General features: G+C 54.3%; 2 protein-coding genes across 12 annotated transcripts in view; one reads left to right on the forward strand and one right to left on the reverse strand.

Annotated features, from left to right (window-relative positions):
• RAD50 (RAD50 double strand break repair protein) overlaps positions 1 to 15,386 on the forward strand; it is a 234,214-nt gene that overhangs the window by 75,160 nt on the left and 143,668 nt on the right. For 4 of the 10 annotated variants that reach the window (XM_067731696.1, XM_067731697.1, XM_067731708.1 and 1 more), the window contains exon 1: positions 13,793 to 14,076. The exons of the other annotated variants lie outside the window; for them this stretch is intronic. In XM_067731696.1, the coding sequence (XP_067587797.1) occupies positions 13,825 to 14,076 (252 nt within the window). In that variant the 5' untranslated portion in view covers positions 13,793 to 13,824. Of the gene's footprint in view, positions 1 to 13,792; positions 14,077 to 15,386 lie in introns of those variants that run through there. 10 annotated transcript variants of the gene reach the window in all.
• Positions 645 to 7,820, reverse strand: IRF1 (interferon regulatory factor 1). Of its 2 annotated transcripts, XM_067731694.1 has the most exons (10): positions 7,533 to 7,820; positions 6,401 to 6,492; positions 5,023 to 5,122; positions 4,035 to 4,211; positions 3,868 to 3,917; positions 3,627 to 3,759; positions 3,317 to 3,439; positions 2,929 to 2,978; positions 1,938 to 2,073; positions 645 to 1,627 (listed from the first exon to the last, which is right to left on the reverse strand). In XM_067731694.1, the coding sequence occupies exons 2-10, from the start codon at positions 6,485 to 6,487 to the stop codon at positions 1,515 to 1,517; spliced, it is 969 nt and encodes a 322-aa protein (XP_067587795.1). In that variant the 5' UTR covers positions 6,488 to 6,492; positions 7,533 to 7,820; the 3' UTR covers positions 645 to 1,514. The 2 variants fall into 2 exon arrangements, with proteins under 2 accessions (XP_067587795.1, XP_067587796.1); XM_067731695.1 differs by lacking the exon at positions 6,401 to 6,492 and having other exon boundaries at positions 7,533 to 7,817.

Genomic DNA, 15,386 nt, shown 5'->3' on the forward strand with positions numbered 1-15,386 from the left:
CAGGAGACTTAAGATCCCGCATGCCTCGTGGCGCAGACAAAAAAAAAAAGAATTAAAAAATCCAGTTCCTCCACTGCACTGGCCACATTTCAAGTGTTCGGTTAGCACATGTAGGTGTGCCGCTGCCTACTGCAGTGAACACTGCAGAGAGAGAACATTCCTGTCACTGCAGCAAATGGACAGCAAGTACTGCTTGGCGGCACAGCAGGTCGCGGGAACCTTTTGGGGGCTGGTGTCTGTTCTGATTGCCAGTGACCATGCTGTGCCAACTGTTAACTTTTTGGAGTAGCACCTGAGTACACCTGCATTTGAATTTAGCAGGACATTCGAGTTTACGGCACATTCCTCAGAAGAACTCAAAACCTAACACTCCCCAGGCCCCAGGAGCCCAAGTTCAACTCATAGCTCTGGCTATAAAGCCATGGGCAAGTGACTATATTTACATGAGCATATGCCTGTGCCATGACTGTCCCTTCTCCTGCCACCTTCTCCATGAACATAATTGAAAGGATTTCACAATAGGTGCACATCACTGCTCACCCCAAAGGCAAGCTCAGGCAGGATGCCAACAATGAGTCCATCAGAATGTGTCTACAAAAAGTAAAATCATCTATAATTTATGTCTAAGTAAAAGGCCACACCACTTATAAACAATTAACATTTTATAAAAAGACAAATGTACATATTTACACACATGTACATGTGTGGTCACACATGACTTAGTGGTCAGATGATGTTTCCAATTTTAAAAGTCACACTCACACTTGCCTCCCTGGGCCTGCTGGGGGCTGCTGGGGCCTGCCTGAGGGGGCAGGTGGGTGCAGAGCAAGGCACAGTATAAATAAACACAAAGGCCAAGAGCTTGGGGGAAGCGTTAGTGTACACCTCTGATCAGAAATGTGGCAAGGTCCACAAGAAAAAGTGCCAGGTTTTTTCACAATCCCCTCAGCCTAAGCAGGGAGCAGGGCAGAGCTCCTCTGAGGCAGAGGGGGCACTGTCCCCACAGGACCCCATTCTTCCTTCACATTTCACTGGCTTTGGAACAGTCCCCAGGGCTCAGCTAGGAAGGGAGGTGGTTCTTTGGGAACAGGATTCACTTAGTGCAATTGTCTCTTAGTGCAGAGCCAGCCCTGGAGTTGGTGCTGTGCTTTCTGAGGTCACTGGTCCGTTCCCTTGGGCCAGCTCAGTGACAGCAAGACCCTCTCCAGGCAGCTGGGCTCAGAGGGAAAAGCTGGAGGCTGACTCCCGTCTGAGACCTCCACCTGACACACCAGTCTCAGAACGCCATCTTCCCAGGAGGCAGGGCCAGCTTTACCCCACAAGACAAGCCCAGACCCTGGCCTGCCGGACCCCCAGAGGCCACTGTCCCAAGGAGGAAAGCCCCATCCCTGGTCAGCAGTGGCGTTACACTTTATCGTATCAAGGGGCCACAGGATTCCTGCTTCTCTGCACCACAGCCGCCATGATGCCAGGTCCTGCTTGCCTAGAGAAGTAAAAGGGGGCCAGGGGCCCACCTATGGTGCACAAGGAATGGCCTGGATGGAGGGCAGCCTGACTGGGGGCAGCAGGCTGTCCAGCCAGCTGGTGTCCATGTTCTTCAGATCTGAAGATATCAGCCCAATATACCCTAGAAGATGTGAAGAAGGTTGTGTGAGGATTGGGGGTGGGGAGGCAGGTGTGTTCTCCCCCCCACCCTCCAGCCCTATCCGTGAAGGCCACAGACACAGCAGCCTCTGCTGTCCGCCGCATGGCAACCTCAATCTTAGGCAAACCTGAGGGCCTGGAAGGAGCAGCTAATTTGCAAGCTGTCTGTACCCAGATGAATTTAACAAGGATGCTTTACCCCTGCTGCTCTCTGGCCCTGCCCCTAAGCCTTCCCCACCCACTACCTGGTTTTCCCTTCTTTGAGAAACCATATGGATCCAGGGTCTTCTTACCCCCAGGGCTGTCAACTTCTGGCTCCTCTTTGCAGCTGAAGTCTCCATAGACAGAGGTGGGCTGGGCCCCAGGTTCATTGAGCAGGTACCCCTTCCCATCCACGCTTGTCTGCTGCCACCCTGACTGCTCCAAGAGCTGGGGACAGATAAATAAGAAGCCATCGGCTCACTTCCAGTACAGACTCACCCTCTGGTCCTGCCTTCAATAAGCCAACACTTCCCAGCCAGGATCACATCCTTGGCCCTTTTCACATTCTCAAATGGATATAGACGTGGAGTGCAGTTAGGATAGGGGCCTGGGAGGTGAGAGTCTGCCCTGGGCTGACACTCCCACATCTACCTTCTGGCATAGAATCTCCAAGACTTCCCTCTCAACTGGGTAAGGACATACCAACCGGGAGTGTGGCTTAAAGCAATGGTTCACATATTAAGTCAAGAAAAGATGCCTAGAAATTTCAGGTAGAGATAAGGAACTATGCCCATGTCTCCATTTTCTGTGCTGATGGAACACAGCCTGGGTACAGCTACTTCAAAAACTTTTTTACATTTATTTTAAAAACTGAAGCAGAAAAAAACCTGGAGAATAATTTGCTTAAAAAAAGAAAAGCCATCATATTACAGATCCCAAAGGCTGATTACTGAAACCTGATGTGCATTTCCCAAACTAACAGGACTGGGGCATGTTAGGGCGGAGGACACGGGCCAGGGACCCGGCACTGATGGTGGCTGAGTCAGAGCTATCTGAGGCCCTAGGACAGCATGTCAGAAACCCAGCCTCCCTCCTGCCCCCACTTCCACAGTGTCTTTCCCACCAGCCAAAGTGGTCAGTGGTCCCCAGCCACATGGATGTGACACTTGTAGGACCGTGCAAGCAGACAGGTCACAGCAGCAACTGCCTACCCTCCAACTTGGAAGCTCTCACTGGTTCTCTCCCCTCACTGAGAAGTAGCCACCTCAAAAGAGCACTGAAGAAGGAAGGAAGGGGCTTTACCTTCATGATGTCCTCAGTTAACTTCCCTTCCTCATCCTCATCTGTTGCAGCTGTGGATGGGGAACAGCAGAGAGGTTGGCTGAGGTCAGCCAGGCTCACGCTGCAGTGCCAGCCCCACCAAGTCCCCCTACCCCTTCACACATGCGCACACACACGCTGGCCTCCCAGTGGATATCTGCCTTCCATGAAGATTCCAGAACAGAACACTGTCCTTGTGACTCAGCCTCTTGAACCCTGAAGCCACACCTCTTCCCACCTCTTCCCTCTTCTCTCCAGCCCACCAGTCAGCTCAGTGCCGGGTGGAGTTCTGACCATCTTTTCTGCCTCAGGAAACCCCTCCTTGGATCCCAACAGTCAGGCAGGCAGGCCAGGCCCCGGAGGCACGAACCTTCAGAGGTGGAGGGCATGGGCGACACCTGAAAGTTGTACAGGTCACTGGTGCTGTCTGGCACAATTTCCACTGGAATGCGCCAGTCGGGGAGGGTGCTACTGACGGCACACGGTGACAGTGCTTCAGGACAACAGAAACGGAGGGTCAGAGCTGTGTGGTTTCTTAGTTTGCCAGGACACCCAGCATCCCCCCCAACTTGCAGGCTGCTCCAACAGGTCACCATCTACAAGCCCGGTGCCCCCTAGACCAAGAGAAAGAGCCATCCCACCAACCTATGTGGTCCCCTGCCAGACCCGGCCCACCTTACCTGGAGTAAGGGCCCGTTCAACGTCCAAGTCCTGCCCCATGTAGCCCTGAGTTGTGTAGCTGCTGTGGTCATCAGGCAGGGTGGAGCTGCTGAGTCCATCAGAGAAGGTATCGGGGCTGGATTCCCCACATGACTGTAGAAGGAGAAAGAAGCTTAGGCCCAGGCTTGCTGGGGCACTCCTTCTACTGCCCACCCTTGACTCTCAGGTGACCAAAGGCTAGCTGCTTAGGATCATACTCACCTTTTTCTTGGCCTTGCTCTTAGCATCTCGGCTGGACTTGGACTTTCTCTCTGTGGGGCAGATAGGCTGTCAACCTTGGTACAGGCAGGCATGCCAGCCCCAGCTGACTTCCTTCCTCCTTCCCTCTCTCCCTGAGGGCTTTCCCAGGACCCAGAGCCCTTGGATACCTTTCCTCTGGTTCTTGGTGAGGGGTGGGAGCATCCGGTACACCCGCACAGCTGAACTGCCCTTGTTCCTGCTCTGGTCCTTCACCTCCTCGATATCTGGCAGGGAGTTCATGGCACAGCGAAAGTTGGCCTTCCATGTCTTGGGATCCGGCTCCTTTTCCCCTACTTTGTATCGGCCTAGTGGGCAGGAAAGTGAAGAGTATCATCAGGACTATAGGTGGGGATCCTCAGCTGTGCCCTGGCTTGGGAGGAGAAAGACAAGAGTACCCCTGAGCTCTCATGCTGCCAGAGATCCACAGTGGTCAAACCAGCAGGTATTCCTGGGTGACACTTGTGCAGGCCCTGGGCTTCTCAAATGCCCAGACTTGGCTCAAATACATCCAGCAAGCCTCAGCAAAGGGCCTAGCCAGAAGCACTAGAGAGCCCAAGCCCCAAAGTGCTATCTTTGTCACAGATCGTGCCCAGTCTCCCTTTGGCTGTCAGCAGCCAGACGGCAGGGACTGGGGTTTATTTGATAGTTCCTAACATGGGAATGGACACAGAGCAGGCATCAAAGAATATTTACTGATAGGTGGGCTGACTGGTCCGAGATGGGCCAAGAGCCCCATCCCTGAAGGATAAAAAAGAGGCTGCCAACCAGAGGGGCCTTGGACCCAGGACTATTGGTCAACATCAAGAAAAAGGAAGGCCTGGATCTCTTTCAGTGTCCGTGCTCACAACTGCTTTTGCCAGGGAGAACTTTAATCTAGCCACAAACTCCATGAAGAAGCCACACTTTCTAAGATTTTGGCTTCATAAACTCCTTTGTGAACGTGCTGAAATGATGAACCCTCTCCCCAAAAACACAGGTCTGCTCCCTGCCCACCCCCGAATTCTGTACAACATCTCAGGGAGCTCAGAGACCCCAGTGAAGAGCCTCTGTGTTAAGAGAAGTGCCTCCCCTTATCTCCTCCCTGCCCCTCTTAAAGCTGGAGTCCAGGGCACACACCTGTGTGAATGGCCCAGCTCCGAAACAGACAGGCATCCTTGTTGATGTCCCAGCCATGCTTGGCAGCGTGCTTCCATGGGATCTGGAAGATCATCTCCTCCTATACAGCACACAAGCACACATACATGTAAGACCGTGTCAGCTCAGAGACCACAGGCTTTTGGCCTGAATCTGCCCAGCCCCCCAGATCTGGGAAAAGGCTGACTTCCCCTTTTCACCCTGACATCTGGCTTGGGTTGACCCATCCTGAGAATGGCTTAAACAGGCTACTCCATCACTAGATCTTTCAGAAGGGGCTCTGGGTTCTGATGAGCTAGGGCATCATCAGCTCAGCAAAGACCTCCTTCTGCCTATTACAGATGTGCTAGGACCCATACAGAGTACCCTGGGATGCTTCTCTCAGACTTGTCAGCCCCAACATGGAAGTGAGAACTCAGTTCATTAGATGGGGCTGCTCAGGACAACTGCGACCACTGGCTCCTACACAGGGGGTCCTGGCCATATATACCTGTGGGAGCTCAGGGCCAGACTTGGATGATGACTACCTGTGTGACCCTGGCATTGTCACTATACCTCTTTGTCCCTCACTGTTTTCTCTTCCGTGAAATGAAAAAAACACAGTAACAAATATAAAAGCTAAGGTCTCACTGTTATCATTACTGGTGGTTAACAGTATGGATTTTTGAGTCAGACTGCTCAGGTTCACATCTTGACTTTATCCCTTTTTGTGTGATCTCATCATCTACTTCTCAGTGCCTCAGTTTCCTTATCTGAAAATGGAGATATTAATAGAATCTACCTCACAGGGCTATGCTGAGGATTAAATGACACAATGTAAGTAACATGGTGCCATGCTCGCTCATAGTAAGTGTACAGTAAGCATTAGTTGTTATTATAAATACTATTATTACTGCTAAGTCTGCAGGGTCTATGTTGTCCTTTGTGCACCACCAGCAAGAGGCCTCTTGGGTCCGGACAACTGGTGCAAGGTTAATTCTTGGGTCAACTGCTGAGCCAGTCACCTTCCTACCAGCAGTGCCCACTTTTCTGTCTCCTATCTGCCTGACTGGAGCCCTCTAGAATGTTGTGTGTGCTTGTAGAGGTCTCCCTCAGGAGAGACCAGAACTTTGGCCCTGCAGATGCTGGGAGAATCTTGCTGCTGGAAAACTGTCAGTGCCTTCAGGTGGATGCCCAGGGAGGCAGGCAGAAGTCAGCCAGTGGGGCCCTGGCTGGGTCTTGTACACTCCCTGCAGGATCCACTAGGAAATACATCTGCCTGCTCCCTATCACTTCCCTTTTTGAGCTGCACCTGGAGCTTTGGTCCCCTAAAGAACATGGGTTAAAATAGTGGCAGAAAAACCCAAAGAGTAACACTCACTTTATTAATCCAGATCAGCCCTGGGATTTGGTTGGAATTAATCTGCATCTCTAGCCAGGGTCTCATGCGCATCCGAGTGATGGGCATGTTGGCTGTAAAGAGAAGACAGAAGGCTCCTGTTTGGAGTCTGTTGAGCAGCCCCTAGGCACTACCCTGCCCCACCCCAGGTCATTCAATTACCCTCCCCTCCCCTCGTCCAGATACCAAGTACTACAATCATGGGGAAGGGGGCTTTCTCTGGAATAAAACCACCCTTCAAATCTTTTCAGCATCTTGAGCAAAATGCTTCTTCCCTCACCCCCTCCTAGACAGTCTTGGGAGGAGACAGGCATGCATGTGTGTTTCAAGATTTATGTTCAGGAAAAGAGACAAAACACAGAGATATCTAAATACCAGAACTTTTCTCCCAAAATTCAAATCCTTTGGGAAGCAAGGGGCTTCTTTTCTTGATGCCAAGAAATTTTCCTGCTTGAGTTGTTGCCACTAGATGTGCACCTTCCCTAATGGACAAGCAGTCACCCTACATCCTGGACACTCCCCCCCCCAAATCTATTCTACGCCTCCCTGACAGTCACAGTGTAGAGGCCCGGACGCCAACCCTTCCGGCCTGGTTCCCCTCCTCGGGCGAAGTGGCCCAAGGAACACCTGTGGCGCCTCTTCCCGCGGTCCCGGGAGGTCCTCCAACCATCCAGGGCAGCAAGCCCCAGGCCCCGCCACCTGCATAGACAACCTGAAACCTGGGGCCTGGGCGCGAGCTGGGACCGCCGAAAGCCGGCGCCGGGAGCAAAGGGCGCCCACGCGCCGACATACACTCGAGTCCCCCGCACTGCTCGTGGATGCGCGCAACCAACACACAGGGCCACCCAGAGGCCGCCAGCGGCTTCGCGCACACAGAGCTGCGGCAGCGGCCGGGGTCGGGCAACCTCGGCCGGGTGGGCGGTCCACGCCGCGGCCCGCCCTCCCCGCGCAGCTGCTTGCCGCTCCTTCAGCGCCTTCCCGAGTCCGCGCGGGGGCCCAGGCCACGCCGCGAGCCCGCCACTCTCCCGGCTGGGGTTTTCGTCCCCCACTTCCTGATGCCCCGCACGCTTTTGTTCGACGCCACCGGTGCCCCTTGCGTCGAAGGCGGGCTCACCTCGGCTTCAAGCGCTTTTCAGCGGCGGCGCCCGAGGGTCCCGGCGCGGTGAGGGCTGCTAAGCGGGCGCGGGGAGCGCGATTCTTGGTGGGAGCGGGGAGAAGGCAGAGGATGCCTGGGTCGCGGAGCCGCTGGGCACGGCTGGCCTCGGCTTGGCTCGGCTCCCGCTGGCCTCTGCTCCGCCCGGATCGGTCGCACGTCCTGCCTCGACGAAGGAGTGGCGCGCTCTGCCGGGGTAGCGGCGCCGGCGAGAAATCTAAACACTTAGCGGGATTCCCCCAGCCCAGGCCGGGCCCCGCCTCCTAAAGAGCCGCGAGGGCGCCCATTGGCCAGCGCCGCCTCATCATTTCGGGGAAATCAGGCTGTTGTAGAGCTAGCGGCGAAGGGGAAGTACAGGGCGGCTGCCCCTCCCCACCCCCTCCGGCCTGGCGCCGCCGCCCCGGGGCGAACGCGGGCCCGCCCCGCCGGCTCCCACTCCACCCCCATACCAGCTAGCCCAGGAGAAAGCTGTCCTGGAAAGTCAAACGCCCCTGGCCCATAGTTACTCACCTCACTCCGCACTCCCCCAGCCTGCTAGCTCCTCTGTTCATCTCCTTGCCCTCCTTTCCTGGGGATGGGGACACCTATCTCCCCAGCCCCGGTGAGGGGGTCACCCGCGCACCTGCGCTTTCTTCAGAGTGGACGCCAGGACTGAATCCCCGGAAAACTAACCTGCTTCCTCAAGCCCGTTAATGGGGTGTCTAGAATAGAGGGTTGGGCTTCCCTGGTGGCGCAGTGGTTGAGAGTCCGCCTGCCGATACAGGGGACACGGGTTCGTGCCCCGGTCCGGGAAGATCCCACATGCCGCGGAGCGGTTGGGCCCGTGAGCCATGGTCGCTGAGCCTGCGCGTCCGGAGCCTGTACTCCGCAACGGGAGAGGCCACGACAGTGAGAGGCCCGCGTACCGCAAAAAAAAAAAAAAAAAAGAAGAAGAAGGGAGGGTTTTGGCTCTCAAACTGCCCCCTTTTTGAGGGATGACCCACCTCCAGGTCATTCACCTTCCCTGGAGAAGTAAAGGAAAGCCTTCCCTGCTTGGGGCTGCCAGGACAAGAGGAAATCGCAGCTTGGCCGCTGCTAGCGCAGCCTGCCAATGGACTAGGGACCTGTTTCCTCAACTACAAAATAACGATAGCCCTACCTTGCTGGTTTACAGTGACAGAGAGATGATGTCTGTAAAGCATCATGCCCTACTTCGGCAGCAGATGATGCGTGGTTTGCGAGGTCCCTGCCCAGAGTCTAATAGTGACCGGGGGAGGCCTCTTCTGCTTCTCCTTCTACACCCTAGGGACTGCCCCACAAAGGGAGAAGGGTTTCAGAGAAGCCAGGACTGCTGAGTTGAGGTGGGTGTGGGCTAACCTTGGCTCCTCCTAGCACTTCTTGCCTTAGGCCACCTCCGCAGTCTCATGTGGCCCTTGCATGGGAGCCCCTCGGTGGCAGCATTAGTGTCATCTCTGGGCCCTCAGAACTTGGCCCAGAGACATTCTGGGCAACATGGGGGAATTGCTTAGGTCTGACCAAGGTCTTGGGTCTAGCCAAAGGATTGGGGAGCCCAGGTCCCAGGCCCCTTGGGAATGGAAGCTATTTAACTCTTGGGCTTACAACTAGACCTTGACCTACTTGTACTTCTAGACGCTGGGCTGAGTGTTCATTTTTCTATCTAGAACTCTGGCACAGCAGGCTTCTTCCTTCAACCCCATCAAGCTGCTGATTCAGAGGTAAATCACTCTTCCAGGCCGGGTTGGTTGTGTCACTCCTGTCACCCCAGCCCTCCCTCCATAGTGGCCCCCAGTTGCAATGTTGCAGGCTATAAACAGACACATTGATGTAGCATTCCACCTGTCAGTCACACTAGAGCTTCCTTCCCACAGAGGAAATGGATGGGTCAATCCAATAATGGTGCACCAGAATCTGATGCTGTGACTAAGACCAAGCTTGGTTCCCAGGAAACCAACAGGAATGGGTCAGAGCTGTCTCCCAGATACTGATGGGTGCAGGAGCCAGGAGAGGCAGAAAGGCAGGAAAACTGTGAGGAATGAGCCTAGCTGGGTGTTAAGCAAAATGGAAGGTGCTGAGGCCCTGGAAGGGGGCAGAAGGGTTGGGGTGCTTTAAGTGACAGAAGGGAGTGGGAATGCACTACAGAAACCAAGACCTTCTGAGCAAGAAGAGCAGAAAACAAGTGGCTCCTGAGTTGCGAAGTCTGTTCTCTGTGCAGCAACTGGGTGCTTGTCCTACCCCTAAGAACCTGACATAGCCACTGGAGAATTCAGAGTGAGATTAGGGAAATGAAGTTTGCATTTCATGTGGTCTGAGGAATTGACCCTGTGAAGGCAGCAGGAGAGTATAAAAAGTGCTTTAAAACAAGAACTTTATTTTAGTTCATAACCATCTGTATATATATATCTACAATGTGCATCTTTCTGTGTCATGAAATGTACTTCTGCAATATCATTTGTAATGGGTACATATTATTCTATCATAAGGATAAATAAAAATTTACCCAATTAATCCCCTATTGTAGGACATGTAGGTTATTTCCATTTTTTCATAATACAAACAGCACTGTGTAGCTAAATCTTTGCGCACATCATAATTTTTTGCTAAGGAGAAATTCCCCAGGGTTAGTATTTACCAGTGAAATTGTCATTTACATTTTTGAAGTGTTCTTTGCCTTTTTTTTTTTTTTACTTTTAACTTTAGGGATTCTTATGTAATCTTGAAGTCCAGAAGAATCTGCTTATGATGATTGGGGGTGCTATACTCCAAATCAGTGAAATAAAGCTAACCCCTGTTTAAGTATCTCAAATTTTTATTGTAACTGTTCTTGATGAATCCCATTCTAAGATGTATCACACATTCCTTGGGAAGCTGGACAGAATATATCTTGTTCTTTTCAGGTTTCTCTTAGTAATTCAGGGCTGGCCCTTTCCCCTCTCTGACTCAAAAGACTCATCTTCTGTAATTCCAGCCATCCCCTCTGGGCAGGTGACCTCCAAACCCAAACTCTGGCTGCCTTCTGGGTGTTCCCCTACAACCTTATCCACAGATTCACACACAAGCAAGCAGAACTTTTGACCTCCCCATTCCACACTGACCCAGCAGCTTTCTCTCTTCCTAATTCCAGCTCCCTCTCTGGTGAAGTCTTTGCCATCCTCCTCCCCTCTTTGCCTCACGTGGTCTTCTGGTCTTCCTTGCCTGAATCAAGTCCTGCTTTCACATTTCAGGTTCAGGCTATTGTTGCCACAGCCTCCCCTTGAGACTCCCTCCCTGTCAGGCCTGCCCCTCCAGGCACCTCTGCACTAGGTTTATCTCCCTAACTTTGATGATCTCCCTAGCATTCAGGTCCACACAGGAGCCTTGTGGTTCCCTCAGACTCCTTAGCCCCACATTCAATTCACTGCTAACTCTGGTCCCAAGGGTCCCATCCCAACCTTCTTTCCCACAACTCCCCTACCCTTGGCAGTAACTACAGGGCGGTGGAAAGAGAGTCTAGGAGTCTCATGCGGTGGAAAGAGAACACGGGATTTGAGTCTGAAAATTGTGTTCTTGTGCTTTGCCATTTGCTGTGTGACCTTAGGCAGGTTACTGTCCCTCTCTGGGTCTCAGTTTTCTCTTCTGTAAAATAGAGGTACTCTCTGCACATCTGTCCTAATTGTTACAAAGATGAAATTAGATAGACTATCAAACTCCTTTCTAAACTGTAAAATGTTAGTCAAAGGACATGTGTTCACAGTAAAGCATGAACCTTTCACTGTATTTCCATTCTCTGAACACACTTTGTGTTTTTCCCCTGTCTTTGCTTCTTCCATTTGCTCCTCATCCCTGACTTCCTAGGATACTTAGCAACACTCACCTCACCTGCCATTCCCCCTTGCTCTCTCAGTCTTAGTTCTCCCCCTCTCATTCCCCCCGCTGCACTTCAATTTCAGTCTCTGTTTTAAGGCCCGGAGCAAATGCCTGGTCTTCTATGAAGCACCTCCAAAGCAGCCAACCAGAAATCCTTCCCCTCCTCAAAACCCCCTAGCCCTTAACTTTCACGTGTTCTTTTCTCCACTTATCACCTTCTGGGTGGTGACCTTCTGGGGAACAAAGTCTGCTGTTTTTTTTTTTTTTTTTGGCCATGCCACACAGCATGTGGGATCTTAGTTCCTTGACCAGGGATCGAACTGTGCCCTCTGCAGTGGAAGTGCAGAGTCTTAACCACTGGACCACCAGGGAAGTCCCAAAGTCTGCATTTTTCTTGAAGAGACCTGAGAGGGTCCCTCACACTGCAGCTGGAGTTAGCTGGGGGTTAGGTCTGGAGCAGGGTCTCACTCAAAGGATACCTCACATCTATACTACCACTCAATGAGGGTAAATTTATTGCAGTTTCTCTGTATTAGGCTCTGGGGTTTTCTGGGCTGGCAGAATCAGGCTGCTGGGGACAAGATCACCTTTATGGAAACCTTCCTCGGTGGACCAAATCATGTCCCTAGCCCCCTCTCTCAGGGTCTCAGAACACAGTGTTCACTCCCTGGGTGGGTTCCAGTTAGTCCTGAAGTACAGCACCCAGCAAGGTTTTAACTAGGGTTTTGAGACTAGGGCAGCCCTGGGCCCCTGTGGCTCCTGCTACCCAGAGAAGAGGCCACAGTCCCCAAGGCAGATGAACGCCAGCAGGCGTTCCACCTCCCAGGTCCAGAGGGAGGGCTCTCTTAGATACTAAAAGTCCCTCCCAGCCATCCTCTATTTTCACAGCAACCTGGGAGGCAGGCAGTCCTAAACTAAGTCCCTCCCAGCCATCCTCTATTTTCACAGCAACCTGGGAGGCAGGCAGTCCTAAACTAAGTCCCTCCCAGCCATCCTCTATTTTCACAGCAACCTGGGAGGCAGGCAGTCCTAAACTATCAAGTCCTAAACTATCAAGCACACAAAGTCAGGCATAAAATAATCTGAAAGCAAAAAAAGCTTGAAGATAGAATCTAGGCGTCATCACCCTGGCTGAAAGGAGCCTAATTATAGATAAAGAAAGTCGTTTCTTAATTCATTCAACAAATATGAATGGCATTCCTGCTCTGGGTCAACTACAGGTTTGGCCCTGGGGATGTGCTGGGGCACGAGACTAGCCCCTCCCCTTTCGCAGCTCCGGCAAAAATGGTGTATGACACAGCAGAATAAACATTGTGCTGTTATAAGAATCCTAAACGCAGAGTGGGAGGCTGCAGCTGGCTGGGAAAGCACTAAGGGTCCTGCGATGTAAGAGTGGGCCGAGAATTGCTCCAGCGCTCTGGGCTGTTCGGAACCCCCGTGGGGGAGCGGGGTGTCAGTGTGGGCTGCCGCTGATGCCCTGTGCAGTTTCATTTCTTATAAACACTGCGTTGGGAGGAAAGAGGCCTCGGCCCTCCATCCGCCCCAAGGGGCCCCGAGGCGGGGGTGAGGCTCTGTGGCCAGGCCCGGCGGCCGCGACCCGGAGTGGGGCTGGATGGGAGCAGCACCCTCCTCCCCCTCGCAAATGGGTCTTGCACCACGGCCAGCGTCCCTGGCAGGCTTCTTGGCCTTTATGGGGGCAGCAGCACCCCTACTTCAACCTGGGTAATCGAGTCCCGATCACGAGTCCCCTTCACCGCCAGGTGACCCACGCTCGCGCTGACCGGGCTTGAGATGGGTGTGTGTTTGGAGGGGAGGGGGCCCAAGCCCTTCCGGCCAACTTCCACATTCCTGCTCGGCCCCGGTTGGGGGTGAATTGGGGTGAGCAGCCGGCTCCGCGCTGGCCGGCTTCCTGGAAAGGGAGGGAGGGAGGGAGAAAGCAAAGCCTCCAGTCCTGCGGCCCGGGTGGCTGCCTGGGACCGCCCCTCCCCCTCCCCAGCTGGCTGCCCCGCCCGTGCCAGGCGGCTCACCTGCCGGCAGCCTGCCGGAGCACTTCCTCCTCCTTCTCTGCCCAGCCTCTGGCTGTGGGCCACAGGTTTGCAGCCAGCTCTACAGCTGCAGACTTTGTGACCTCGGGCAAGTTGCTAAACTTCTCTGTACCCGCCCTCACAAGATGAAGCTAGCCACACTCGGGGTGCAGAGCTCTTTGTAAATGCCCCTCCGCCCCTTCCCTGGTTTGGCGGACACACAGTAGGCGCACAGAAATGGCGCCCACCTCTACATTGCTGCAGGGGAGGCCGCACTGCGTCCCCTCCCTCGCTGGGCACTCCGCCATCCGATGCAGCCAGAGCGATCGGGTTAGACTTGCAGCTTTACTGTGGGAGGCGCGGGTGGTGCTGGGCCGCTGGGGACGATGCCCGCGGGGGGTGGGCGCCGAGCCGAGCCCAGGCACTCAGAGGGCTCCCCACCTCCGCCTCGGCCCTGCCGGTGGGGGAAGGGCCGCTCCGGCCGCCCAGTTCGGATCCGGCCCCTCACGCAGGCCCCAGACCCCAGTCCCCCAGGCCCCAGCCGGCGCGGGGGGCGGGGCCTGGGTTTCGGTTTCTTGCAAACGCCGAGGCGACAGGGAAATCGAGGAGTTTCCGGGAACCAAGCCGGGAGCGCAGAGGTTCGCAGGCTGCGGATGGGGGAGGAGGAGGGGGACGGGCGGGCGTCCAGTGTCGCGGGTCCGTGGCCCTCTGGAAGTTCCAGCGGGAGCGGGGGAAAACCGGTCTCGGAAAAGCCCCACCTGAATGCACCTGCCCCCAGCCCCCTCCCGGGTGGCGTTCCTTCAGAAGGGGGCGTGGTGGGGTGCGGATGAGGGAGCTATACTTGCATGGGAGGAGGGCACTGTGGGCAGGAAGAAGTGTCTGAGGAATGTGGAGGCCCCCCTCCAATGGCTGAGGTCCCCAGCTGTACCACTCGCTGTCGCGGTCACATCCTGATTTATTGTCTTCATAGCTCTTACCATTGCTGAACTTATCCTTTTTGTGTGTTTTATTTGTTGGAGCATTCCTCCTACCTGTCTTGGAGCCCCTTGAGATGCTGGCCTGCCTGCCTAGTCCAGCCTGCTGGGTCCTTCGGGCCTCGAATGGGGCTAACACAAGGAGGGTCTCAGTGAGTGCTTATTGAATGAATGAAGAAATGGAGTGAGTTAGAGGTATTTAGGGTGGGTCTTGTGGCCTTCTGACCTGCTCCCAGGGGACCTCTGGGCCCATCTCTTCTTGGCCCCTAGCCCAGTCAGGTCATGCTGATGCCCCCAGCCAAAGGAGGCCCCCCTCTGTAAGAGAGGCCTTAGCCTCTTTGGGAGGGAGTCCCCTGTGGCTCCCTGAGAACTGCCCTCCAGATGGGGTGGTTGGGCAGTGAGCAGACTGGCGTCATCACAGAGGAATGCTGGCTGTGGGGTCGGCCACTTCCTTCCCTCCCCAGGGCTTGCAGCTCAGGCCAGGGATGATTGTGGGTTGGGCCTGGATCTGAGCCAGGGAGGCTGGGAGTTTGGGATGGTGAGGCAGAGTCCAGCACCCTACCCTCCCTGACCTCTTCAGACCAAAATAATAGCTGCCGTTAAGGTGGGCAGGGCTGCCTGCAAGCCCGTATTTCCCAAATTCTTGCTTTTGAGCTCCTACGTAGGGATCTCCTTACTTACAGCCTGAAGAACTTGGCTCTTGGAAAGAAACATCGAACAAGTAGAGCTCCCTCAGTCCAGAGGAGCTGAGGGTGGGGCAGCTAGCAGTGGTGGTCACTCTGGAGACAGCCAGTTAGCCAGTGGAGGGGCAGACAGACCCTTAAGCATTCCTTGTCCAGTCCAGCATTGATTTCCTCTGGTCCAGGCTCAGGATCTGGGTGGTTGGCCTGGGAGAGGGCCAGGGAAACTCCAAATGCTGCAAGAGTGGAGCATGTGCTATGAGCACAGCCCCTGGTGACCCTGGTGACTCAGCC

The sequence above is a fragment of the Pseudorca crassidens genome, chromosome 3 (genome assembly GCF_039906515.1).
Source record: "Pseudorca crassidens isolate mPseCra1 chromosome 3, mPseCra1.hap1, whole genome shotgun sequence".
Lineage (NCBI taxonomy): Eukaryota > Metazoa > Chordata > Mammalia > Artiodactyla > Delphinidae > Pseudorca > Pseudorca crassidens.